We start from the raw sequence: 23,860 nt of genomic DNA, 5'->3' as shown, positions 1-23,860 counted from the left end.
GTATAGCATAAGATATCACTCTCCATATGACAGAGCAGTATAGCATAAGATATCACTCTCCATATGACAGAGCAGTATAGCATAAGATACCACTCTCCATATGACAGAGCAGTATAGCATAAGATACCACTCTCCATATGACAGAGCAGTATAGCATAAGATATCACTCTCCATATGACAGAGCAGTATAGCATAAGATATCACTCTCCATATGACAGAGCAGTATAGCATAAGATATCACTCTCCATATGACAGAGCAGTATAGCATAAGATATCACTCTCCATATGACAGAGCAGTATAGCATAAGATATCACTCTCCATATGACAGAGCAGTATAGCATAAGGTATCACTCTCCATATGACAGAGCAGTATAGCATAAGATACCACTCTCCATATGACAGAGCAGTATAGCATAAGATATCACTCTCCCTCTCCATATGACAGAGCAGTATAGCATAAGATATCACTCTCCATATGACAGAGCAGTATAGCATAAGATATCACTCTCCATATGACAGAGCAGTATAGCATAAGGTATCACTCTCCATATTACAGAGCAGTATAGCATAAGGTATCACTCTCCATATGACAGAGCAGTATAGCATAAGATACCACTATCTCCATATTACAGAGCAGTATAGCATAAGATACCACTATCTCCATATGACAGAACAGTATAGCATAAGATATCACTCTCCATATGACAGAGCAGTATAGCATAAGATATCACTCTCCATATGACAGAGCAGTATAGCATAAGATACCACTCTCCATATGACAGAGCAGTATAGCATAAGATATCACTCTCCATATTACAGAGCAGTATAGCATAAGATACCACTCTCCATATTACAGAGCAGTATAGCATAAGATATCACTCTCCATATTACAGAGCAGTATAGCATAAGATATCACTCTCCATATGACAGAGCAGTATAGCATAAGATACCACTCTCCATATTACAGAGCAGTATAGCATAAGATATCACTCTCCATATTACAGAGCAGTATAGCATAAGATATCACTCTCCATATGACAGAGCAGTATAGCATAAGATATCACTCTCCATATGACAGAGCAGTATAGCATAAGATACCACTCTCCATATTACAGAGCAGTATAGCATAAGATATCACTCTCCATATTACAGAGCAGTATAGCATAAGATACCACTCTCCATATGACAGAGCAGTATAGCATAAGGTATCACTCTCCATATGACAGAGCAGTATAGCATAAGATACCACTCTCCATATGACAGAGCAGTATAGCATAAGATATCACTCTCCATATGACAGAGCAGTATAGCATAAGATATCACTCTCCATATGACAGAGCAGTATAGCATAAGGTATCACTCTCCATATGACAGAGCAGTATAGCATAAGATACCACTCTCCATATGACAGAGCAGTATAGCATAAGGTACCACTCTCCATATGACAGAGCAGTATAGCATAAGGTACCACTCTCTCCATATTACAGAATAGTACAGTATAGCATAAGATACCACTCTCCATATTACAGAGCAGTATAGCATAAGATACCACTCTCCATATGACAGAGCAGTATAGCATAAGATATCACTTTCTCCATATGACAGAGCAGTATAGCATAAGATATCACTTTCTTCCATAATACAGAATAGTACAGTATAGCATAAGATACCACTCTCCATATTACAGAGCAGTATAGCATAAGATACCACTCTCCATATGACAGAACAGTATAGCATAAGATATCACTCTCCATATGACAGAGCAGTATAGCATAAGGCACCACTCTCCATATGACAGAGCAGTATAGCATAAGATACCACTCTCCATATTACAGAGCAGTATAGCATAAGATATCACTCTCCATATTACAGAGCAGTATAGCATAAGATATCACTTTCTCCATAATACAGAATAGTACAGTATAGCATAAGATACCACTCTCCATATTACAGAGCAGTATAGCATAAGATACCACTCTCCATATTACAGAGCAGTATAGCATAAGATACCACTCTCCATATTACAGAGCAGTATAGCATAAGATACCACTCTCCATATTACAGAGCAGTATAGCATAAGATACCACTCTCCATATTACAGAGCAGTATAGCATAAGATACCACTCTCCATATGACAGAGCAGTATAGCATAAGATACCACTCTCCATATGACAGAGCAGTATAGCATAAGATATCACTCTCCATATTACAGAGCAGTATAGCATAAGATACCACTCTCCATATTACAGAGCAGTATAGCATAAGATACCACTCTCCATATGACAGAGCAGTATAGCATAAGATATCACTCTCCATATTACAGAGCAGTATAGCATAAGATACCACTCTCCATATTACAGAGCAGTATAGCATTAGATACCACTCTCCATATTACAGAGCAGTATAGCATAAGGTACCACTATCTCCATATGACAGAGCAGTATAGCATAAGGTACCACTATCTCCATATGACAGAGCAGTATAGCATAAGATACCACTCTCCATATTACAGAGCAGTATAGCATAAGGTACCACTATCTCCATATGACAGAGCAGTATAGCATAAGGTACCACTTTCTCCATATGACAGAACAGTATAGCATAAGATATCACTTTCTCCATATGACAGAACAGTATAGCATAAGATATCACTTTCTCCATATAACAGAGCAGTATAGCATAAGATATCACTCTCTCCATAATACAGAATAGTACAGTATAGCATAAGATACCACTCTCCATATGACAGAGCAGTATAGCATAAGATATCACTCTCTCCATAATACAGAATAGTACAGTATAGCATAAGATACCACTCTCCATATGACAGAGCAGTATAGCATAAGATATCACTCTCCATATGACAGAGCAGTATAGCATAAGATATCACTCTCTCCATAATACAGAATAGTACAGTATAGCATAAGATACCACTCTCCATATGACAGAGCAGTATAGCATAAGATATCACTCTCCATATGACAGAGCAGTATAGCATAAGATATCACTCTCTCCATAATACAGAATAGTACAGTATAGCATAAGATACCACTCTCCATATGACAGAGCAGTATAGCATAAGGCACGACTCTCCATATGACAGAGCAGTATAGCATAAGATACCACTCTCCATATGACAGAGCAGTATAGCATAAGATATCACTCTCCATATGACAGAGCAGTATAGCATAAGATACCACTCTCCATATGACAGAGCAGTATAGCATAAGATATCACTCTCCATATGACAGAGCAGTATAGCATAAGATATCACTCTCCATATGACAGAGCAGTATAGCATAAGATATCACTCTCCATATGACAGAGCAGTATAGCATAAGATACCACTCTCCATATAACAGAGCAGTATAGCATAAAATACCACTCTCCATATGACAGAACAGTATAGCATAAAATACCACTCTCCATATAACAGAGCAGTATAGCATAAAATACCACTCTCCATATGACAGAACAGTATAGCATAAAATACCACTCTCCATATAACAGAGCAGTATAGCATAAAATACCACTCTCCATATGACAGAACAGTATAGCATAAAATACCACTCTCCATATGACAGAGCAGTATAGCATAAGATACCACTCTCCATATAACAGAGCAGTATAGCATAAAATACCACTCTCCATATGACAGAACAGTATAGCATAAAATACCACTCTCCATATAACAGAGCAGTATAGCATAAGATACCACTCTCTCCATATGACAGAACAGTATAGCATAAAATACCACTCTCCATATGACAGAACAGTATAGCATAAAATACCACTCTCCATATAACAGAGCAGTATAGCATAAAATACCACTCTCCATATGACAGAACAGTATAGCATAAAATACCACTCTCCATATGACAGAGCAGTATAGCATAAGATATCACTTTCTCCATAATACAGAATAGTACAGTATAGCATAAGATACCACTCTCCATATTACAGAGCAGTATAGCATAAGATACCACTCTCCATATGACAGAGCAGTATAGCATAAGATATCACTTTCTCCATATGACAGAGCAGTATAGCATAAGATATCACTCTCTCCATAATACAGAATAGTACAGTATAGCATAAGATACCACTCTCCATATTACAGAGCAGTATAGCATAAGATACCACTCTCCATATTACAGAGCAGTATAGCATAAGATACCACTCTCTCCATATGACAGAGCAGTATAGCATAAGATATCACTCTCTCCATAATACAGAATAGTACAGTATAGCATAAGATACCACTCTCCATATTACAGAGCAGTATAGCATAAGATACTACTATCTCCATATGACAGAGCAGTATAACATAAGATACCACTATCTCCATATGTCAGAGCAGTATAGCATAAGATACCACTATCTCCATATGACAGAGCAGTAAAGCATAAGATATCACTCTCTCCATAATAGAGAATAGTACAGTATAGCATAAGATACCACTCTCCATATTACAGAGCAGTATAGCATAAAATACCACTCTCCATATTACAGAGCAGTATAGCATAAGATACTACTATCTCCATATGACAGAGCAGTAAAGCATAAGATACCACTCTCTCCATAATACAGAATAGTACAGTATAGCATAAGATACCACTCTCCATATTACAGAGCAGTATAGCATAAGATATCACTCTCTCCATAATACAGAATAGTACAGTATAGCATAAGATACCACTATCTCCATATGACAGAGCAGTATAGCATAAGGTACCACTATCTCCATATGACAGAGCAGTATAGCATAAGATACCACTATCTCCATATGACAGAACAGTATAGCATAAGATACCACTATCTCCATATGACAGAGCAGTATAGCATAAGATACCACTATCTCCATATGACAGAACAGTATAGAATAAGATACCACTATCTCCATATGACAGAACAGTATAGAATAAGATACCACTATCTCCATATGACAGAACAGTATAGAATAAGATACCACTTTCTCCATATGACAGAGCAGTATAGCATAAGATATCACTCTCTCCATAATACAGAATAGTACAGTATAGCATAAGATACCACTCTCCATATTACAGAGCAGTATAGCATAAGATATCACTCTCTCCATAATACAGAATAGTACAGTATAGCATAAGATACCACTATCTCCATATGACAGAGCAGTATAGCATAAGATACCACTATCTCCATATGACAGAGCAGTATAGCATAAGATACCACTATCTCCATATGACAGAGCAGTATAGCATAAGATACCACTATCTCCATATGACAGAACAGTATAGAATAAGATACCACTATCTCCATATGACAGAACAGTATAGAATAAGATACCACTATCTCCATATGACAGAGCAGTATAGCATAAGGTACCACTATCTCCATATGACAGAGCAGTATAGCATAAGATATCACTCTCTCCATAATACAGAGCAGTATAGCATAAGATACCACTATCTCCATATGACAGAGCAGTATAGCATAAGATACCACTATCTCCATATGACAGAGCAGTATAGCATAAGATACCACTATCTCCATATGACAGAACAGTATAGAATAAGATACCACTATCTCCATATGACAGAACAGTATAGAATAAGATACCACTATCTCCATATGACAGAGCAGTATAGCATAAGGTACCACTATCTCCATATGACAGAGCAGTATACCATAAGATACCACTATCTCCATATGACAGAACAGTATAGAATAAGATACCACTATCTCCATATGACAGAACAGTATAGAATAAGATACCACTATCTCCATATGACCGAGCAGTATAGCATAAGATATCACTCTCTCCATAATACAGAATAGTACAGTATAGCATAAGATACCACTCTCTCCATATTACAGAGCAGTATAGCATAAGATACCACTATCTCCATATTACAGAGCAGTATAGCATAAGATACCACTATCTCCATATGACAGAGCAGTATACCATAAGATACCACTATCTCCATATGACAGAGCAGTATAGCATAAGGTACCACTATCTCCATATGACAGAGCAATATAGCATAATATATCACTTGCATAAGGAACTACTCTCTCCATATGACAGAACAGTATAGAATAAGATACCACTCTCTCCATATTACAGAGCAGTATAGCATAAGATACCACTCTCTCCATAATACAGAATAGTATAGCATAAGATACCACTATCTCCATATGATAGAGCAATATAGCATAATATATCACTTAGCATAAGGAACTACTCTCTTCATATGACAGAACAGTATAGAATAAGACACCACTCTCTCCATATTACAAAGCAGTATAGCATAAGGTACCACTATATCCATATGATAGAGCAATATAGCATAATATATCACTTAGCATAAGGAACTATTCTCTCCATATGACAGAACAGTATAGAATAAGATACCACTCTCTCCATATTACAAAGCAGTATAGCATAAGGTACCACTATATCCATATGATAGAGCAATATAGCATAATATATCACTTACATAAGGAACTACTCTCTCCATATGACAGAACAGTATAGAATAAGATACCACTCTCTCCATAATACAGAATAGTACAGTATAGCATAAGATACCACTATCTCCATATGACAGAGCAGTATAGCATAAGGTACCACTATCTCCATATGACAGAGCAGTATAGCATAAGATACCACTATCTCCATATGACAGAACAGTATAGCATAAGATACCACTATCTCCATATGACAGAGCAGTATAGCATAAGATACCACTATCTCCATATGACAGAACAGTATAGAATAAGATACCACTATCTCCATATGACAGAACAGTATAGAATAAGATACCACTATCTCCATATGACAGAACAGTATAGAATAAGATACCACTTTCTCCATATGACAGAGCAGTATAGCATAAGATATCACTCTCTCCATAATACAGAATAGTACAGTATAGCATAAGATACCACTCTCCATATTACAGAGCAGTATAGCATAAGATATCACTCTCTCCATAATACAGAATAGTACAGTATAGCATAAGATACCACTATCTCCATATGACAGAGCAGTATAGCATAAGATACCACTATCTCCATATGACAGAGCAGTATAGCATAAGATACCACTATCTCCATATGACAGAGCAGTATAGCATAAGATACCACTATCTCCATATGACAGAACAGTATAGAATAAGATACCACTATCTCCATATGACAGAACAGTATAGAATAAGATACCACTATCTCCATATGACAGAGCAGTATAGCATAAGGTACCACTATCTCCATATGACAGAGCAGTATAGCATAAGATATCACTCTCTCCATAATACAGAGCAGTATAGCATAAGATACCACTATCTCCATATGACAGAGCAGTATAGCATAAGATACCACTATCTCCATATGACAGAACAGTATAGAATAAGATACCACTATCTCCATATGACAGAACAGTATAGAATAAGATACCACTATCTCCATATGACAGAGCAGTATAGCATAAGGTACCACTATCTCCATATGACAGAGCAGTATACCATAAGATACCACTATCTCCATATGACAGAACAGTATAGAATAAGATACCACTATCTCCATATGACAGAACAGTATAGAATAAGATACCACTATCTCCATATGACCGAGCAGTATAGCATAAGATATCACTCTCTCCATAATACAGAATAGTACAGTATAGCATAAGATACCACTCTCTCCATATTACAGAGCAGTATAGCATAAGATACCACTATCTCCATATTACAGAGCAGTATAGCATAAGATACCACTATCTCCATATGACAGAGCAGTATACCATAAGATACCACTATCTCCATATGACAGAGCAGTATAGCATAAGGTACCACTATCTCCATATGACAGAGCAATATAGCATAATATATCACTTGCATAAGGAACTACTCTCTCCATATGACAGAACAGTATAGAATAAGATACCACTCTCTCCATATTACAGAGCAGTATAGCATAAGATACCACTCTCTCCATAATACAGAATAGTATAGCATAAGATACCACTATCTCCATATGATAGAGCAATATAGCATAATATATCACTTAGCATAAGGAACTACTCTCTTCATATGACAGAACAGTATAGAATAAGACACCACTCTCTCCATATTACAAAGCAGTATAGCATAAGGTACCACTATATCCATATGATAGAGCAATATAGCATAATATATCACTTAGCATAAGGAACTATTCTCTCCATATGACAGAACAGTATAGAATAAGATACCACTCTCTCCATATTACAAAGCAGTATAGCATAAGGTACCACTATATCCATATGATAGAGCAATATAGCATAATATATCACTTACATAAGGAACTACTCTCTCCATATGACAGAACAGTATAGAATAAGATACCACTCTCTCCATATTACAGAGCAGTATAGCATAAGATATCACTCTCTCCATAATACAGAATAGTATAGCATACGATACCACTCTCCATATGACAGAGCAGTATAGCATAAGATACCACTAGCTCCATAATACAGAATAGTATAGCATAAGGTACCACTCCAAGCATAAGGTGCCACTATCTCCATATTACAGAGCAATATAGCATAAGATACCACTCTCCATATTGCAGAGCAGTATAGCATAAGATACCACTCTCCATATTACAGAGCAGTATAGCATAAGATACCACTCTCCATATTACAGAGCAGTATAGAATATGATACCACTCTCCATATGACAGGACAGTATAGAATATGATACCACTCTCCATATGACAGGACAGTATAGAATATGATACCACTCTCCATATGACAGGACAGTATAGAATACGATACCACTATCTCCATATGACAGAGCAGTATAGCATAAAATGCAACTCTCCATATGACAGAACAGTATAGAATACGATACCACTATCTCTTTTTGACAGAGCAGTATAGCATAAGATACCACTCTCCATATTACAGAGCTGTATAGCATAAGGTACACTCTCTCCATAAAACAGAGTAGTATACAATAAGATACCAGTCTATATATTACAGAGCAGTATAGCTTAAAATACCACTCTTAGCATCAGGAACTACTCTCTCCATATGACAGAACAGTATAGAATAAGATACCACTCTCTCCATATTACAGAGCAGTATAGCATAAGGTACCACTATCTCCATATGATAGAGCAATATAGCATAATATATCACTTACATAAGGAACTACTCTCTCCATATGACAGAACAGTATAGAATAAGATACCCCTATCTCCATATGACAGAGCAGTATAGCATAAGATACCACTCTCTCCATATTACAGAGCAGTATAGCATAAGATACCACTCTCTCCATATTACAGAGCAGTATAGCATAAGGCACCACTCTCTCCATATTACATAGCAGTATAGCATAAGGTACCACTCTCCATATTACAGAGCAGTATAGCATAATATACCACTCTCCATATGACAGAGCAGTATAGCATAAGATACCACTCTCTCCATATTTCAGAGAGCAGTATAGCATAAGATACCACTATCTCCATATTACAGAGCAGTATAGCATAAGGCACCACTCTCCATATGACAGAGCAGTAAAGCATAAGGCACGACTCTCCATATGACAGAGCAGTATAGCATAAGATACCACTCTCCATATGACAGAGCAGTATAGCATAAGGTACCACTCTCCATATTACAGAGCAGTATAGCATAAGGTACCCCTCTCCATATTACAGAGCAGTATAGCATAAGGTACCACTCTCTCCATATGACAGAGCAGTATAGCATAAGGTACTACTCTCTCCATATGACAGAGCAGTATAGAATAAGATACCACTATCTCCATATGACAGAACAGTATAGAATAAGATACCACTCTCCATATTACAGAGCAGTACAGTATAAGATACCACTATCTCCACATTACAGAGCAGTATAGCATAAGATACCACTCTCTCCATATTACAGAGCAAACTGAAAACTGTAAACTCCATGGGTGGTCTCTTATTATACCCCTTAGAATGTAAATCTCCCAACATATACCTCTATAATATTTCTAAAATAACTGCTTCTTACAAATATAGCCACAAAAAAGTGCTTCCCTTTCCCAATCTGCTGCCCTAGGCATGTGCCTTGTTTGCCTAGGCCAAAATATGCCCCTGGACAGAGCAGTATAGCATAAAATACCCCTCTCCATATTACAGAGCAGTTTAGCATAAGGTACCCCTCTCCATATAACAGAGTAGTATAGCATAAGGTACCCCTCTCCATATAACAGAGCAGTATAGCATAAGGTACCCCTCTCCATATGACAGAGTAGTATAGCATAAGGTACCCCTCTCCATATACAGAATAGTACAGTATAGCATAAGATACCACTCTCTCCATATTACAGAGCAGTATAGCATAAGATACCACTATCTCCATATTACAGAGCAGTATAGCATAAGATACCACTATCTCCATATGACAGAGCAGTATACCATAAGATACCACTATCTCCATATGACAGAGCAGTATAGCATAAGATACCACTCTCCATATGACAGAGCAGTATAGCATAAGATACCACTCTCCATATTACATAGCAGTATAGCATAAGGTACCACTCTCCATATTACAGAGCAGTATAGCATAATATACCACTCTCCATATGACAGAGCAGTATAGCATAAGATACCACTCTCTCCATATTTCAGAGAGCAGTATAGCATAAGATACCACTATCTCCATATTACAGAGCAGTATAGCATAAGGCACCACTCTCCATATGACAGAGCAGTAAAGCATAAGGCACGACTCTCCATATGACAGAGCAGTATAGCATAAGATACCACTCTCCATATGACAGAGCAGTATAGCATAAGATACCACTCTCCATATTACAGAGCAGTATAGCATAAGGTACCACTCTCCATATTACAGAGCAGTATAGCATAAGGTACCCCTCTCCATATTACAGAGCAGTATAGCATAAGGTACCACTCTCTCCATATGACAGAGCAGTATAGCATAAGGTACTACTCTCTCCATATGACAGAGCAGTATAGAATAAGATACCACTATCTCCATATGACAGAACAGTATAGAATAAGATACCACTCTCCATATTACAGAGCAGTACAGTATAAGATACCACTATCTCCACATTACAGAGCAGTATAGCATAAGATACCACTCTCTCCATATTACAGAGCAAACTGAAAACTGTAAACTCCATGGGTGGTCTCTTATTATACCCCTTAGAATGTAAATCTCCCAACATATACCTCTATAATATTTCTAAAATAACTGCTTCTTACAAATATAGCCACAAAAAAGTGCTTCCCTTTCCCAATCTGCTGCCCTAGGCATGTGCCTTGTTTGCCTAGGCCAAAATATGCCCCTGGACAGAGCAGTATAGCATAAAATACCCCTCTCCATATTACAGAGCAGTTTAGCATAAGGTACCCCTCTCCATATAACAGAGTAGTATAGCATAAGGTACCCCTCTCCATATAACAGAGCAGTATAGCATAAGGTACCCCTCTCCATATGACAGAGTAGTATAGCATAAGGTACCCCTCTCCATATAACAGAGCAGTATAGCATAAGGTACCCCTCTCCATATAACAGAGCAGTATAGCATAAAGTACCCCTCTCCATATGACAGAGTAGTATAGCATAAGGTACCCCTCTCCATATGACAGAGCAGTATAGCATAAGGTACCCCTCTCCATATGACAGAGTAGTATAGCATAAGGTACCCCTCTCCATATAACAGAGCAGTATAGCATAAGGTACCCCTCTCCATATAACAGAGCAGTATAGCATAAGGTACCCCTCTCCATATGACAGAGTAGTATAGCATAAGGTACCCCTCTCCATATAACAGAGCAGTATAGCATAAGGTACCCCTCTCCATATAACAGAGCAGTATAGCATAAGGTACCCCTCTCCATATGACAGAGTAGTATAGCATAAGGTACCCCACATATAACAGAGCAGTATAGCATAAGGTACCCCTCTCCATATAACAGAGCAGTATAGCATAAAATACCACTCTCCATATGACAGAACAGTATAGCATAAAATACCACTCTCCATATAACAGAGCAGTATAGCATAAAATACCACTCTCCATATGACAGAACAGTATAGCATAAAATACCACTCTCCATATAACAGAGCAGTATAGCATAAAATACCACTCTCCATATGACAGAACAGTATAGCATAAAATACCACTCTCCATATGACAGAACAGTATAGCATAAAATACCACTCTCTCCATAAGATAGAGCAGTATAGCATAAAATACCACTCTCCATATGACAGAACAGTATAGCATAAGATACCACTCTCTCCATAAGATAGAGCAGTATAGGGTAAGATACCATTCTCCCCATATGACAGAGCAGTATAGATGTCCAAAGATACAGCCTCCTCCATCATTAACCATTAAAACTCTGTTCTTTGCCTTCCACAGCTACTCAGTGATTTGGTGATTGGATTTATTGTATATGTAAGCACGTCTATTCAGTGACCCATAGACGATACAATGCAATCCCTGGCATCACTTAGCTAAAGCTCCAAATCATTTTAATGCACTGACACCTGATCCCAATTACCACACTAAAAGAAACCTTCCTTAAAGAGACATTAAACTCACAATTTATTGCCCCAAATTTGTTTTAATTATGCATAGTTTATAAAAAGCACTAGAAGTAGATATAAGTCTAAAACAAAACAACTGCGGTAATCAGAAATTATTCATGGCTCCAGCAAGCACTCTAGGCTAACAATACTCTTTTTTTACCACCAGTAATTTCTATCACACAGAATGATACACACTGTCCTTTAAAGATAAGTAGGAAGGCCTGTTATTGAGTCCTAAGTGTGAGTCACTGAGCAATAAGTGCTCATTTCCTGCTGTGCATTGCAACAACTTCATTTACTTATGCATGTTGCTTAAAGCAAATTATATATATATGAATATATATGAAATATATATATATGTGTGTGTATATTGTAGATATTGAACCTGTTCTAGCATCCTGGTCAAGTATTACTGGTTAGTGAGAGTGCACCTATTAGGACATTTGTATGTATGTATATATACATATACATATATATATATATATATATATATATATATATATATATATATATATATATAATTATTTTCACTAGGAGCCTGTATATACGTATAAGTATATATATATATATATATATATATATATATATATACAGCACAAACATTACATAAATACACGATCTCTAAAGCTATATGTGCCTATTACAACAATACTATATTTATAGGCACAAATGACACAGTCATGTAATGTTTGCTATGTATACTAAAACTAATATAGTTAATATGATTTTGCATCCGCCCACTCATTTAAACATACTATAACAATGATTCCATACTTAAGTGTTTCTGTAATCAAAAGTTTTTCATTTATATGATATATATCCCATATACACATATATATGGGTGTATAATTACATACAGTATACACAAACACTCATCTGGGTAACCTTACCTGATAGGCGTCTAGCTGTTCATCAGTGAATATTGTTTGCTTATTGCCCATGTTAGATTAGGGATCCTGGATTTCCTGAAATGCATCACACAGGGAGGGGCAGGAGTGCTCTCTAACGTATGCATTGGCAGTTACACGCATCGAAAAGGAGCAAGAGGGGACACAGCCTGCATTCGGGTTCTTGGACTGAAGCAGAGTTTGATTTAAGGAATGGAATTTCAGGATTTATAAAGCGTCTCTGAAATTGTGGCATAGATGCGTTTAAGTCTGTATCCCTGAGGCTGATGAAATGGAGGATGTGGTGCTGATGCTGGGTCCTCAGTAAACAGCCTGCGGTCTCCAGAACGTCTGCTTATGCTATATACGTCTTGCCCGTGCATCAATAGGAATAAAGACACTCCCTCGTGTAATGTCACATCCCAACACTTCCTCCATATGCCGCTAGATGTCGCATGCGTAGCCTTTTCTATCACATATACAACATATCGCATTCCAGTACAAAGCAAAAATGTCAGGAATGCACAGGTTAACACGATGTTTCATAGCATCAGTGCCGTCCCAGTATAACAAAAATAAGCTATTATGATAATAATGTATTAATTGGTATACTTAATATTTCTCAACATCTTAGTAAACTATTTTTTTATTTTTATGTATAGTCTTGAAATGATGATACAAGCTAAATGTGTTAGTCATCAAGTAAAATATACATTATATATCAATTTTAATCAGAATATAAATAATATTTATTATAACCAATAACAGCCCCAATTATATTACATTTATAATATAACTCAATGTAAATACATGTAAATTTAAACCCACGATATATGGCACTTAAATGAACACTATTTTTTTCAATTGCATACATTATCTGAACCATTAACAATTAATTTTACTACACTGTCCCTTTAAATGAAAGTTACCATCTAAAAATACTTTTATATATATTTAATGAAGTTGCTACTACCACTAGGTACTAAATGTATTAAAGGGACAGTCAACACCAGAATTTTTGTTGTTTAAAAAAATCGATAATCCCTTTATTACCCATTCCCAGTTTTGCAGAACCAACACTGTTATATTAATATATTTTTTACCTCTGTGATTACCTTGTATCTAAGCTTCTGCAGACTGCACCCTGATCACATGACATTTTATTTATTATCTACTGACTTTCATTTTAGCCAATTAGTGCAGTGTCTGCCACAAGCCACGGGCGTGTTCACAATGTTATCTATATGGCTGACATTAAAGGACCAGTCAACACTAAGATTTGCATAATCAACAAATGCATGCTTTCCTCTGTTGTGAAAGGCCAATAAAAAAGCATGTGATAAGAGGCGGCCTTCAAGGGCTTAGAAATGATCATATGAGCCTTCCAAGGATTAGCTTTCAACTAAGAATACCAAGAGAACAAAGCAAAATTGGTGATAAACGTAAATTGAAAAGTTGTTTAAAATGACATGCCTTATTTGAAACATGAAAGGTTTTTTTTGGACTTGACTGTCACTTTAACATTTGGACTGTAAAGCAGTTAGAAACTATCTAGAGTGACTACCTGCTAAAATGGGCCCAGTTTGATTCTGGGCATAAATCATTTGTAACACAACTTGTCTCATTCACTTATTAGAGACTAATCTGTAATGTAACTTTATGAAATCCTTAGCTATTACACATGGAAACAAGAATGGGTGTAGCATGTGCAAATTCAGTTAACTGGTGCTCATCATTGCTGAATATGCATTACACAATGTGAATTATACTACATTATATCTAACGTGTTACTATATGAAATAGTATTAATAGTGCATACATGTCAATGGCAGTTACACAAACAGCATGAAACTAATGCACATTCAATAACAATGCTAGAATTGTACTTTCTGGTTGGAGACATTGATACATTGCCAGTTCTCATGGCATACAAGAAAAAAGTTGTGTTATGTTATACAAAATGGTTTATTGTTCATTTAGTAAAGGTAAATTTGGTCAAGCACAATTATATATATGATGGAGCCTTTATATTGTATACAAGGAGCTATTGGCCATGTATATAGGCTATTTTAAACAGAATGCTTATGCTACAGAATGATACAGCATGTTTGCTTCTATGAAATCTTTTAGTTAATTTTAGCTGTAAGGTCAAAACAGATGTAAATAAATATGTGTAATAAACACCAGCATATCTGAAAATAGGTAGTTTAAGTCAAATGTACCTAAATATCAGTTAAACAACCCACTTTTGTGTATTAGACTCAGTAAAATGTATTTTGAAATTGTATCTCCACATTTACCCTAAGGTGAAACATACTTTCTTAACACTTCTCAAGATAGAAGATCCTCAGGAACAGTTTAAAATGAACGTTTGTCTTGAAAGTGGGATTGTATTTTGCTTAGAATTTAAGAGTGGTCATTTTAAACAGAACTACTTTGACTCTGCCACTGTAACTCAATTCTGCTATATCATATGTGAGAGAATCTCCTATATCACATGAACCCAAGTAGGTAGGGGAAGGACACTTGAATAATTCATACCCCCAAAGCACAATAACAAGCAGTGACATTGTAGAAGTGATCTCACAAGGTCATCTCAGCAGTTTTATCCTAGATCTCTTATATAAAATATGTTGGCATTAAATGTTGGAATATGATATGGAAACAGGATACTAAGGAGAAAACGACTGTCTCAACTAAGAGATATTAACATAAAGGAGACATAAAGAAATAAGCATCTTAAGGCCTAGATTTGGAGTTTGGCGGTAAAAGGGCTGTTAACGCTCCGCGGGCTTTTTTCTGGCCGCACCATAAATTTAACTCTGGTATCGAGAGTTTAAACAAATGCTGCGTTAGGCTCCAAAAAAGGAGCGTAGAGCATTTTTACCGCAAATGCAACTCTCGATACCAGAGTTGCTTACGGACGCGGCCGGCCTCAAAAACGTGCACGATTCTCCCATAGGAAACAATGGGGCTGTTTGAGCTGAAAAAAAACCTAACACCTGCAAAAAAGCAGCGTTCAGCTCCTAACGCAGCCCCATTGTTTCCTATGGGGAAACACTTCCTACGTCTGCACCTAACACTCTAACATGTACCCCGAGTCTAAACACCCCTAACCTTACACTTATTAACCCCTAATCTGCCGCCCCCCGCTATCGCTGACCCCTGCATATTTTTTTTAACCCCTAATCTGCCGCTCCGTAAACCGCCGCAACCTACGTTATCCCTATGTACCCCTAATCTGCTGCCCTAACATCGCCGACCCCTATATTATATTTATTAACCCCTAATCTGCCCCCCTCAACGTCGCCGACACCTGCCTACACTTATTAACTCCTAATCTGCCGAGCGGACCTGAGCGCTACTATAATAAAGTTATTAACCCCTAATCCGCCTCACTAACCCTATCATAAATAGTATTAACCCCTAATCTGCCCTCCCTAACATCGCCGACACCTACCTTCAATTATTAACCCCTAATCTGACGACCGGAGCTCACCGCTACTCTAATAAATGTATTAACCCCTAAAGCTAAGTCTAACCCTAATACTAACACCCCCCTAAGTTAAATATAATTTACATCTAACGAAATAAATTAACTCTTATTAAATAACTTATTCCTATTTAAAGCTAAATACTTACCTGTAAAATAAATCCTAATATAGCTACAATATAAATTATAATTATATTATAGCTATTTTAGGATTAATATTTATTTTACAGGCAACTTTTTAATTATTTTAACCAGGTACAATAGCTATTAAATAGTTAAGAACTATTTAATAGTTACCTAGTTAAAATAATAACAAATTTACCTGTAAAATAAATCCTAACCTAAGATATAATTAAACCTAACACTACCCTATCAATAAATTAATTAAATAAACTACCTACAATTACCTACAATTAACCTAACACTACACTATCAATAAATTAATTAAACACAATTGCTAAAAAAAAATACAATTAAATAAACTAGCTAAAGTACAAAAAATAAAAAAGAACTAAGTTACAAAAAATAATAAAATATTTACAAACATAAGAAAAATATTACAACAATTTTAAACTAATTACACCTACTCTAAGCCCCCTAATAAAATAACAAAGACCCCCAAAATAAAAAATTCCCTACCCTATTCTAAATTAAAAAAGTTACAAGCTCTTTTACCTTACCAGCCCTGAACAGGGCCCTTTGCGGGGCATGCCCCAAGAATTTCAGCTCTTTTGCCTGTAAAAGAATAAATACAATACCCCCCCCCAACATTACAACCCACCACCCACATACCCCTAATCTAACCCAAACCCCCCTTAAATAAACCTAACACTAAGCCCCTGAAGATCTTCCTACCTTGTCTTCACCATACCAGGTTCACCGATCCGTCCTGGCTCCAACATCTTCATCCAACCCAAGCGGGGGTTGGCGATCCATCATCCGGTGCTGAAGAGGTCCAGAAGAGGCTCCAAAGTCTTCCTCCTATCCGGCAAGAAGAGGACATCCGGACCGGCAAACATCTTCTCCAAGCGGCATCTTCAATCTTCTTCCATCCGGTGCGGAGTGGGTCCATCTTGAAGCAGGCGACGCGGATCCATCCTCTTCTTCCGTTGTCTCCCGACTAATGACGGTTCCTTTAAGGGACGTCATCCAAGATGGCGTCCCTCGAATTCCGATTGGCTGATTCTATCAGCCAATCGGAATTAAGGTAGGAATTTTCTGATTGGCTGATGGAATCAGCCAATCAGAATCAAGTTCAATCCGATTGGCTGATCCAATCAGCCAATCAGATTGAGCTCGCATTCTATTGGCTTTTCCGATCAGCCAATAGAATGCGAGCTCAATCTGATTGGCTGATTGGATCAGCCAATCGGATTGAACTTGATTCTGATTGGCTGATTCCATCAGCCAATCAGAAAATTCCTACCTTAATTCCGATTGGCTGATAGAATCCTATCAGCCAATCGGAATTCGAGGGACGCCATCTTGGATGACGTCCCTTAAAGGAACCGTCATTCGTCGGGAGACAACGGAAGAAGAGGATGGATCCGCGTCGCCTGCTTCAAGATGGACCCGCTCCGCACCGGATGGAAGAAGATTGAAGATGCCGCTTGGAGAAGATGTTTGCCGGTCCGGATGTCCTCTTCTTGCCGGATAGGAGGAAGACTTTGGAGCCTCTTCTGGACCTCTTCAGCACCGGATGATGGATCACCAACCCCCGCTTGGGTTGGATGAAGATGTTGGAGCCAGGACGGATCGGTGAACCTGGTATGGTGAAGACAAGGTAGGAAGATCTTCAGGGGCTTAGTGTTAGGTTTATTTAAGGGGGGTTTGGGTTAGATTAGGGGTATGTGGGTGGTGGGTTGTAATGTTGGGGGGGGGTATTGTATTTATTCTTTTACAGGCAAAAGAGCTGAAATTCTTGGGGCATGCCCCGCAAAGGGCCCTGTTCAGGGCTGGTAAGGTAAAAGAGCTTGTAACTTTTTTAATTTAGAATAGGGTAGGGAATTTTTTATTTTGGGGGTCTTTGTTATTTTATTAGGGGGCTTAGAGTAGGTGTAATTAGTTTAAAATTGTTGTAATATTTTTCTTATGTTTGTAAATATTTTATTATTTTTTGTAACTTAGTTCTTTTTTATTTTTTGTACTTTAGCTAGTTTATTTAATTGTATTTCTCTTGTTAAGTGTATCCAGTCCACGGATCATCCATTACTTATGGGATATTAACTCCTCCCCAACAGGAAGTGCAAGAGGATTCACCCAGCAGAGCTGCTATATAGCTCCTCCCCTAACTGCCATTCCCAGTCATTCTCTTGCACCCAACGACTAGATAGGATGTGTGAGAGGACTATAGTGATTATATTTAGTTTTATACCTTCAATCAAAAGTTTGTTATTTTATAATAGCACCGGAGTGTGTTATTCCTTCTCTGGTAGAATTTGAAGAAGAATCTACCTGAGTTTTTACTATGATTTTAGCCGGCGTAGTTAAGATCATATTGCTGTTTCTCGGCCATCTGAGGAGAGGTAAACTTCAGATCAGGGGACAGCGGGCAGATTAATCTGCAAAGAGGTATGTAGCAGCTTATTATTTTCTGACAATGGAATTGATGAGAAAATTCTGCCATACCGATATAATGTAAACTCAGCCTTAAATGCAGTAGCAGCAACTGGTATCAGGCTGTCATGTATGTATATTTTACACTTCAGTATTCTGGGGAATGGCACTTCACTGGAATTATACTGTGTGCATAAGACTTTAGCCTAATTTGCAGGGACTGGCAACAGGCTCTTTAATAACACTTAATTTATGTTAAACGTTTTTTGCTGGCATGTAAAATCGTTTCATTTTCTGAGGTACTGGGTGAATAAAATGTTTTGGGCATTATTTTTTCCACTTGGCAGTTGTTTTATTTAATTTATGACAGTTTACTGATCTCTCTCACTGTTGTGTGTGAGGGGGAGGTCAAAAAATTCAGTCAGAAGCTCATTGTATTTCCTGCATGATCCGGTTCATCTCTACAGAACTCAGGGGTCTTCAAAACTTGTTTTGAGGGAGGTAATCATTCACAGCAGAGCTGTGAGATTGTAGTTGACTGTGATAAAAAATGTTTATTTCTGTAACTTTTTTTTCTGCTATCAGGGTTAGTTATCCTTCGCTAATGGGAACAAGCCTTTGCTAAAATTGTGTTTTTTACAAAGATTTGATGCTATAACCTTTCAGTTTATTAACTTTCAACTGTCATAATTCTTTCTGTGCTTCTTATAGGCACAGTACGTTTTCATATTATAGTAAATTACTTGAAAAGTATTTCCAAGTTGCTAGTTTATTTGCTAGTGTGTTAAACATGTCTGATTCAGAGGAAGACATCTGTGCTATATGTGCTAATGCCAAAGTGGAGCCCAATAGAAATTTATGTACTAACTGTATTGATGCTACTTTAAATAAAAGTCAATCTGTACAAATTGAACACATTTCACCAAACAACGAGGGGAGAGTTATGCCGACTAACTCGCCTCACGTGTCAGTACCTGCATCTCCCGCTCGGGGGGTGCGTGATATTGTGGCGCCGAGTACATCTGGGCGGCCATTACAAATCACATTACAGGATATGGCTACTGTTATGACTGAAGTTTTGGCTAAATTACCAGAACTAAGAGGTAAGCGTGATCACTCTGGGGTGAGAACAGAGTGCGCTGATAATGTTAGGGCCATGTCAGATACTGCGTCACAACTTGCAGAACATGAGGACGGAGAGCTTCATTCTGCGGCTGACGGTTCTGATCCAAACAGATTGGATTCAGATATTTCAAATTTTAAATTTAAGCTGGAAAACCTCCGTGTATTACTAGGGGAGGTGTTAGCGGCTCTGAATGATTGTAACACAGTTGCAATACCAGAAAAAATGTGTAGGTTGGATAAATATTTTGCGGTACCGTCGAGTACTGACGTTTTTCCTATACCTAAGAGACTTACTGAAATTGTTACTAAGGAGTGGGATAGACCCGGTGTGCTGTTCTCACCCCCTCCGATATTTAGAAAGATGTTTCCAATAGACACCACCACACGGGACTTATGGCAAACGATCCCTAAGGTGGAGGGAGCAGTTTCTACTTTAGCTAAGCGTACCACTATCCCGGTGGAGGATAGCTGTGCCTTTTCAGATCCAATGGATAAAAAGTTAGAGGGTTACCTTAAGAAAATGTTTGTTCAACAAGGTTTTATATTGCAACCCCTTGCATGCATTGCGCCTGTCACGGCTGCAGCAGCATTTTGGTTTGAGTCTCTGGAAGGGACACTTGAATCAGCTCCATTAGATGAGATTACACACAGGCTTAAAGCTCTTAAGTTAGCTAACTCATTTATTTCAGATGCCGTAGTACATTTAACTAAGCTTACGGCTAAGAATTCCGGATTCGCCATTCAGGCGCGCAGAGCACTGTGGCTAAAATCCTGGTCAGCTGACGTTACTTCTAAGTCTAAATTTCTTAATATACCTTTCAAAGGGCAGACCTTATTCGGGCCCGGATTGAAAGAAATTATCGCTGACATTACAGGAGGTAAAGGCCATGCCCTGCCTCAAGACAGAGCCAAACCTAAGGCTAGACAATCTAATTTTCGTTCCTTTCGGAATTTCAAAGCAGGAGCAGCATCAACTTCCTCTGCTCCAAAACAAGAAGGATCTGTTGCTCGCTACAGACAAGGCTGGAGACCTAACCAGTCCTGGAACAAGGGCAAGCAGGCCAGGAAACCTGCTGGTGCCCCTAAAACAGCATGAATTGAGGGCCCCCGATCCGGGAACGGATCTAGTGGGGGGCAGACTTTCTCTCTTCGCCCAGGCTTGGGCAAGAGATGTCCAGGATCCCTGGGTGCTAGAGATAATATCTCAGGGATACCTTCTGGACTTCAAATACTCTCCCCCAAGAGAGAGATTTCATCTGTCAAGGTTGTCAACAAACCAAATAAAGAAAGAGGCGTTTCTACGCTGCGTACAAGAGCTTTTATTAATGGGAGTAATCCATCCAGTTCCACGGTCGGAACAGGGACAAGGGTTTTACTCAAATCTGTTTGTGGTTCCCAAAAAAGAGGGAACTTTCAGGCCAATCCTGGATTTAAAGATCCTAAACAAATTCCTAAGAGTTCCATCGTTCAAAATGGAGACTATTCTGACAATTTTACCCATGATCCAAAAGGGTCAGTACATGACCACAGTGGATTTAAAGGATGCTTACCTTCACATACCGATTCACAAAGATCATTACCGGTATCTAAGGTTTGCCTTTCTAGACAGGCATTACCAGTTTGTAGCTCTTCCATTCGGATTGGCTACGGCTCCGAGAATCTTCACAAAGGTTCTGGGTGCTCTTCTGGCGGTACTAAGACCGCGAGGAATTGCGGTAGCTCCGTACCTAGACGACATTCTGATACAAGCTTCAAGCTTTCAAACTGCCAAGTCTCATACAGAGTTAGTACTGGCATTTCTAAGGTCGCATGGATGGAAGGTGAACAAAAAGAAGAGTTCTCTCTTTCCACTCACAAGAGTTCCCTTCTTGGGGACTCTTATAGATTCTGTAGAAATGAAGATTTACCTGACAGAAGACAGGTTAACAAAGCTTCAAAATGCATGCCGTGTCCTTCATTCCATTCAACACCCGTCAGTAGCTCAATGCATGGAGGTGATCGGCTTAATGGTAGCAGCAATGGACATAGTACCCTTTGCACGCCTACATCTCAGACCGCTGCAATTGTGCATGCTAAGTCAGTGGAATGGGGATTACTCAGACTTGTCCCCTACTCTGAATCTGGATCAAGAGACCAGAAATTCTCTTCTATGGTGGCTTTCTCGGCCACATCTGTCCAGGGGGATGCCATTCAGCAGGCCGGACTGGACAATTGTAACAACAGACGCCAGCCTACTAGGTTGGGGCGCTGTCTGGAATTCTCTGAAGGCTCAGGGACAATGGAATCAGGAGGAGAGTCTCCTACCAATAAACATTCTGGAATTGAGAGCAGTTCTCAATGCCCTTCTGGCTTGGCCCCAGTTAACAACTTGGGGGTTCATCAGGTTTCAGTCGGACAACATCACGACTATCAACCATCAGGGAGGGACAAGAAGCTCCCAAGCAATGATGGAAGTATCAAAGATAATTCGCTGGGCAGAGTCTCACTCTTGCCACCTGTCAGCAATCCACATCCCGGGAGTGGAGAACTGGGAGGCGGATTTCTTAAGTCGTCAGACTTTTCATCCGGGGGAGTGGGAACTTCATCCGGAGGTCTTTGCCCAAATACTTAGACGTTGGGGCAAACCAGAGATAGATCTCATGGCGTCTCGACAGAACGCCAAGCTTCCTCGTTACGGGTCCAGATCCAGGGATCCGGGAGCGGTTCTGATAGATGCTTTGACAGCACCTTGGACCTTCGGGATGGCTTATGTGTTTCCACCCTTCCCGATGCTTCCTCGATTGATTGCCAGAATCAAACAGGAGAGAGCATCAGTGATTCTAATAGCGCCTGCATGGCCACGCAGGACTTGGTATGCAGATCTAGTGGACATGTCATCCTGTCCACCTTGGTCGCTACCTCTGAAACAGGACCTTCTGATCCAGGGTCCCTTCAAACATCAAAATCTAATTTCTCTGAAGCTGACTGCTTGGAAATTGAACGCTTGATTTTATCAAAACTTGGTTTTTCTGAGTCAGTTATTGATACCTTAATACAGGCTAGGAAGCCTGTTACCAGAAAGATTTACCATAAGATATGGCGCAAATACTTATATTGGTGCGAATCCAAGAGTTACTCATGGAGTAAGGTTAGGATTCCGAGGATATTGTCTTTTCTACAAGAAGGTTTAGAAAAGGGTTTATCCGCTAGTTCCTTAAAGG

The 23,860-nt window shown here is 38.5% G+C and overlaps 1 protein-coding gene across 1 annotated transcript in view; it reads right to left on the bottom strand.

The window, feature by feature from the left end:
• The window catches only part of CIB2 (calcium and integrin binding family member 2), a 194,888-nt gene extending 181,055 nt beyond the window's left edge, over window positions 1-13,833 (bottom strand). Inside the window, exon 1 of the mRNA XM_053717277.1 lies at window positions 13,490-13,833. Within this exon, the coding sequence (XP_053573252.1) occupies window positions 13,490-13,540 (51 nt within the window). The 5' untranslated portion in view covers window positions 13,541-13,833. The remainder of the gene's footprint in view (window positions 1-13,489) is intronic.
• Between the last annotated feature and the right edge of the window lie 10,027 nt (window positions 13,834-23,860).

Source organism: Bombina bombina, chromosome 6, assembly GCF_027579735.1.
Source record: "Bombina bombina isolate aBomBom1 chromosome 6, aBomBom1.pri, whole genome shotgun sequence".
NCBI classification, from domain to species: domain Eukaryota; kingdom Metazoa; phylum Chordata; class Amphibia; order Anura; family Bombinatoridae; genus Bombina; species Bombina bombina.
The sequence above is the reverse complement of the archived record's forward strand: the minus strand, read 5'-3'. Positions and strand labels throughout refer to the sequence as shown.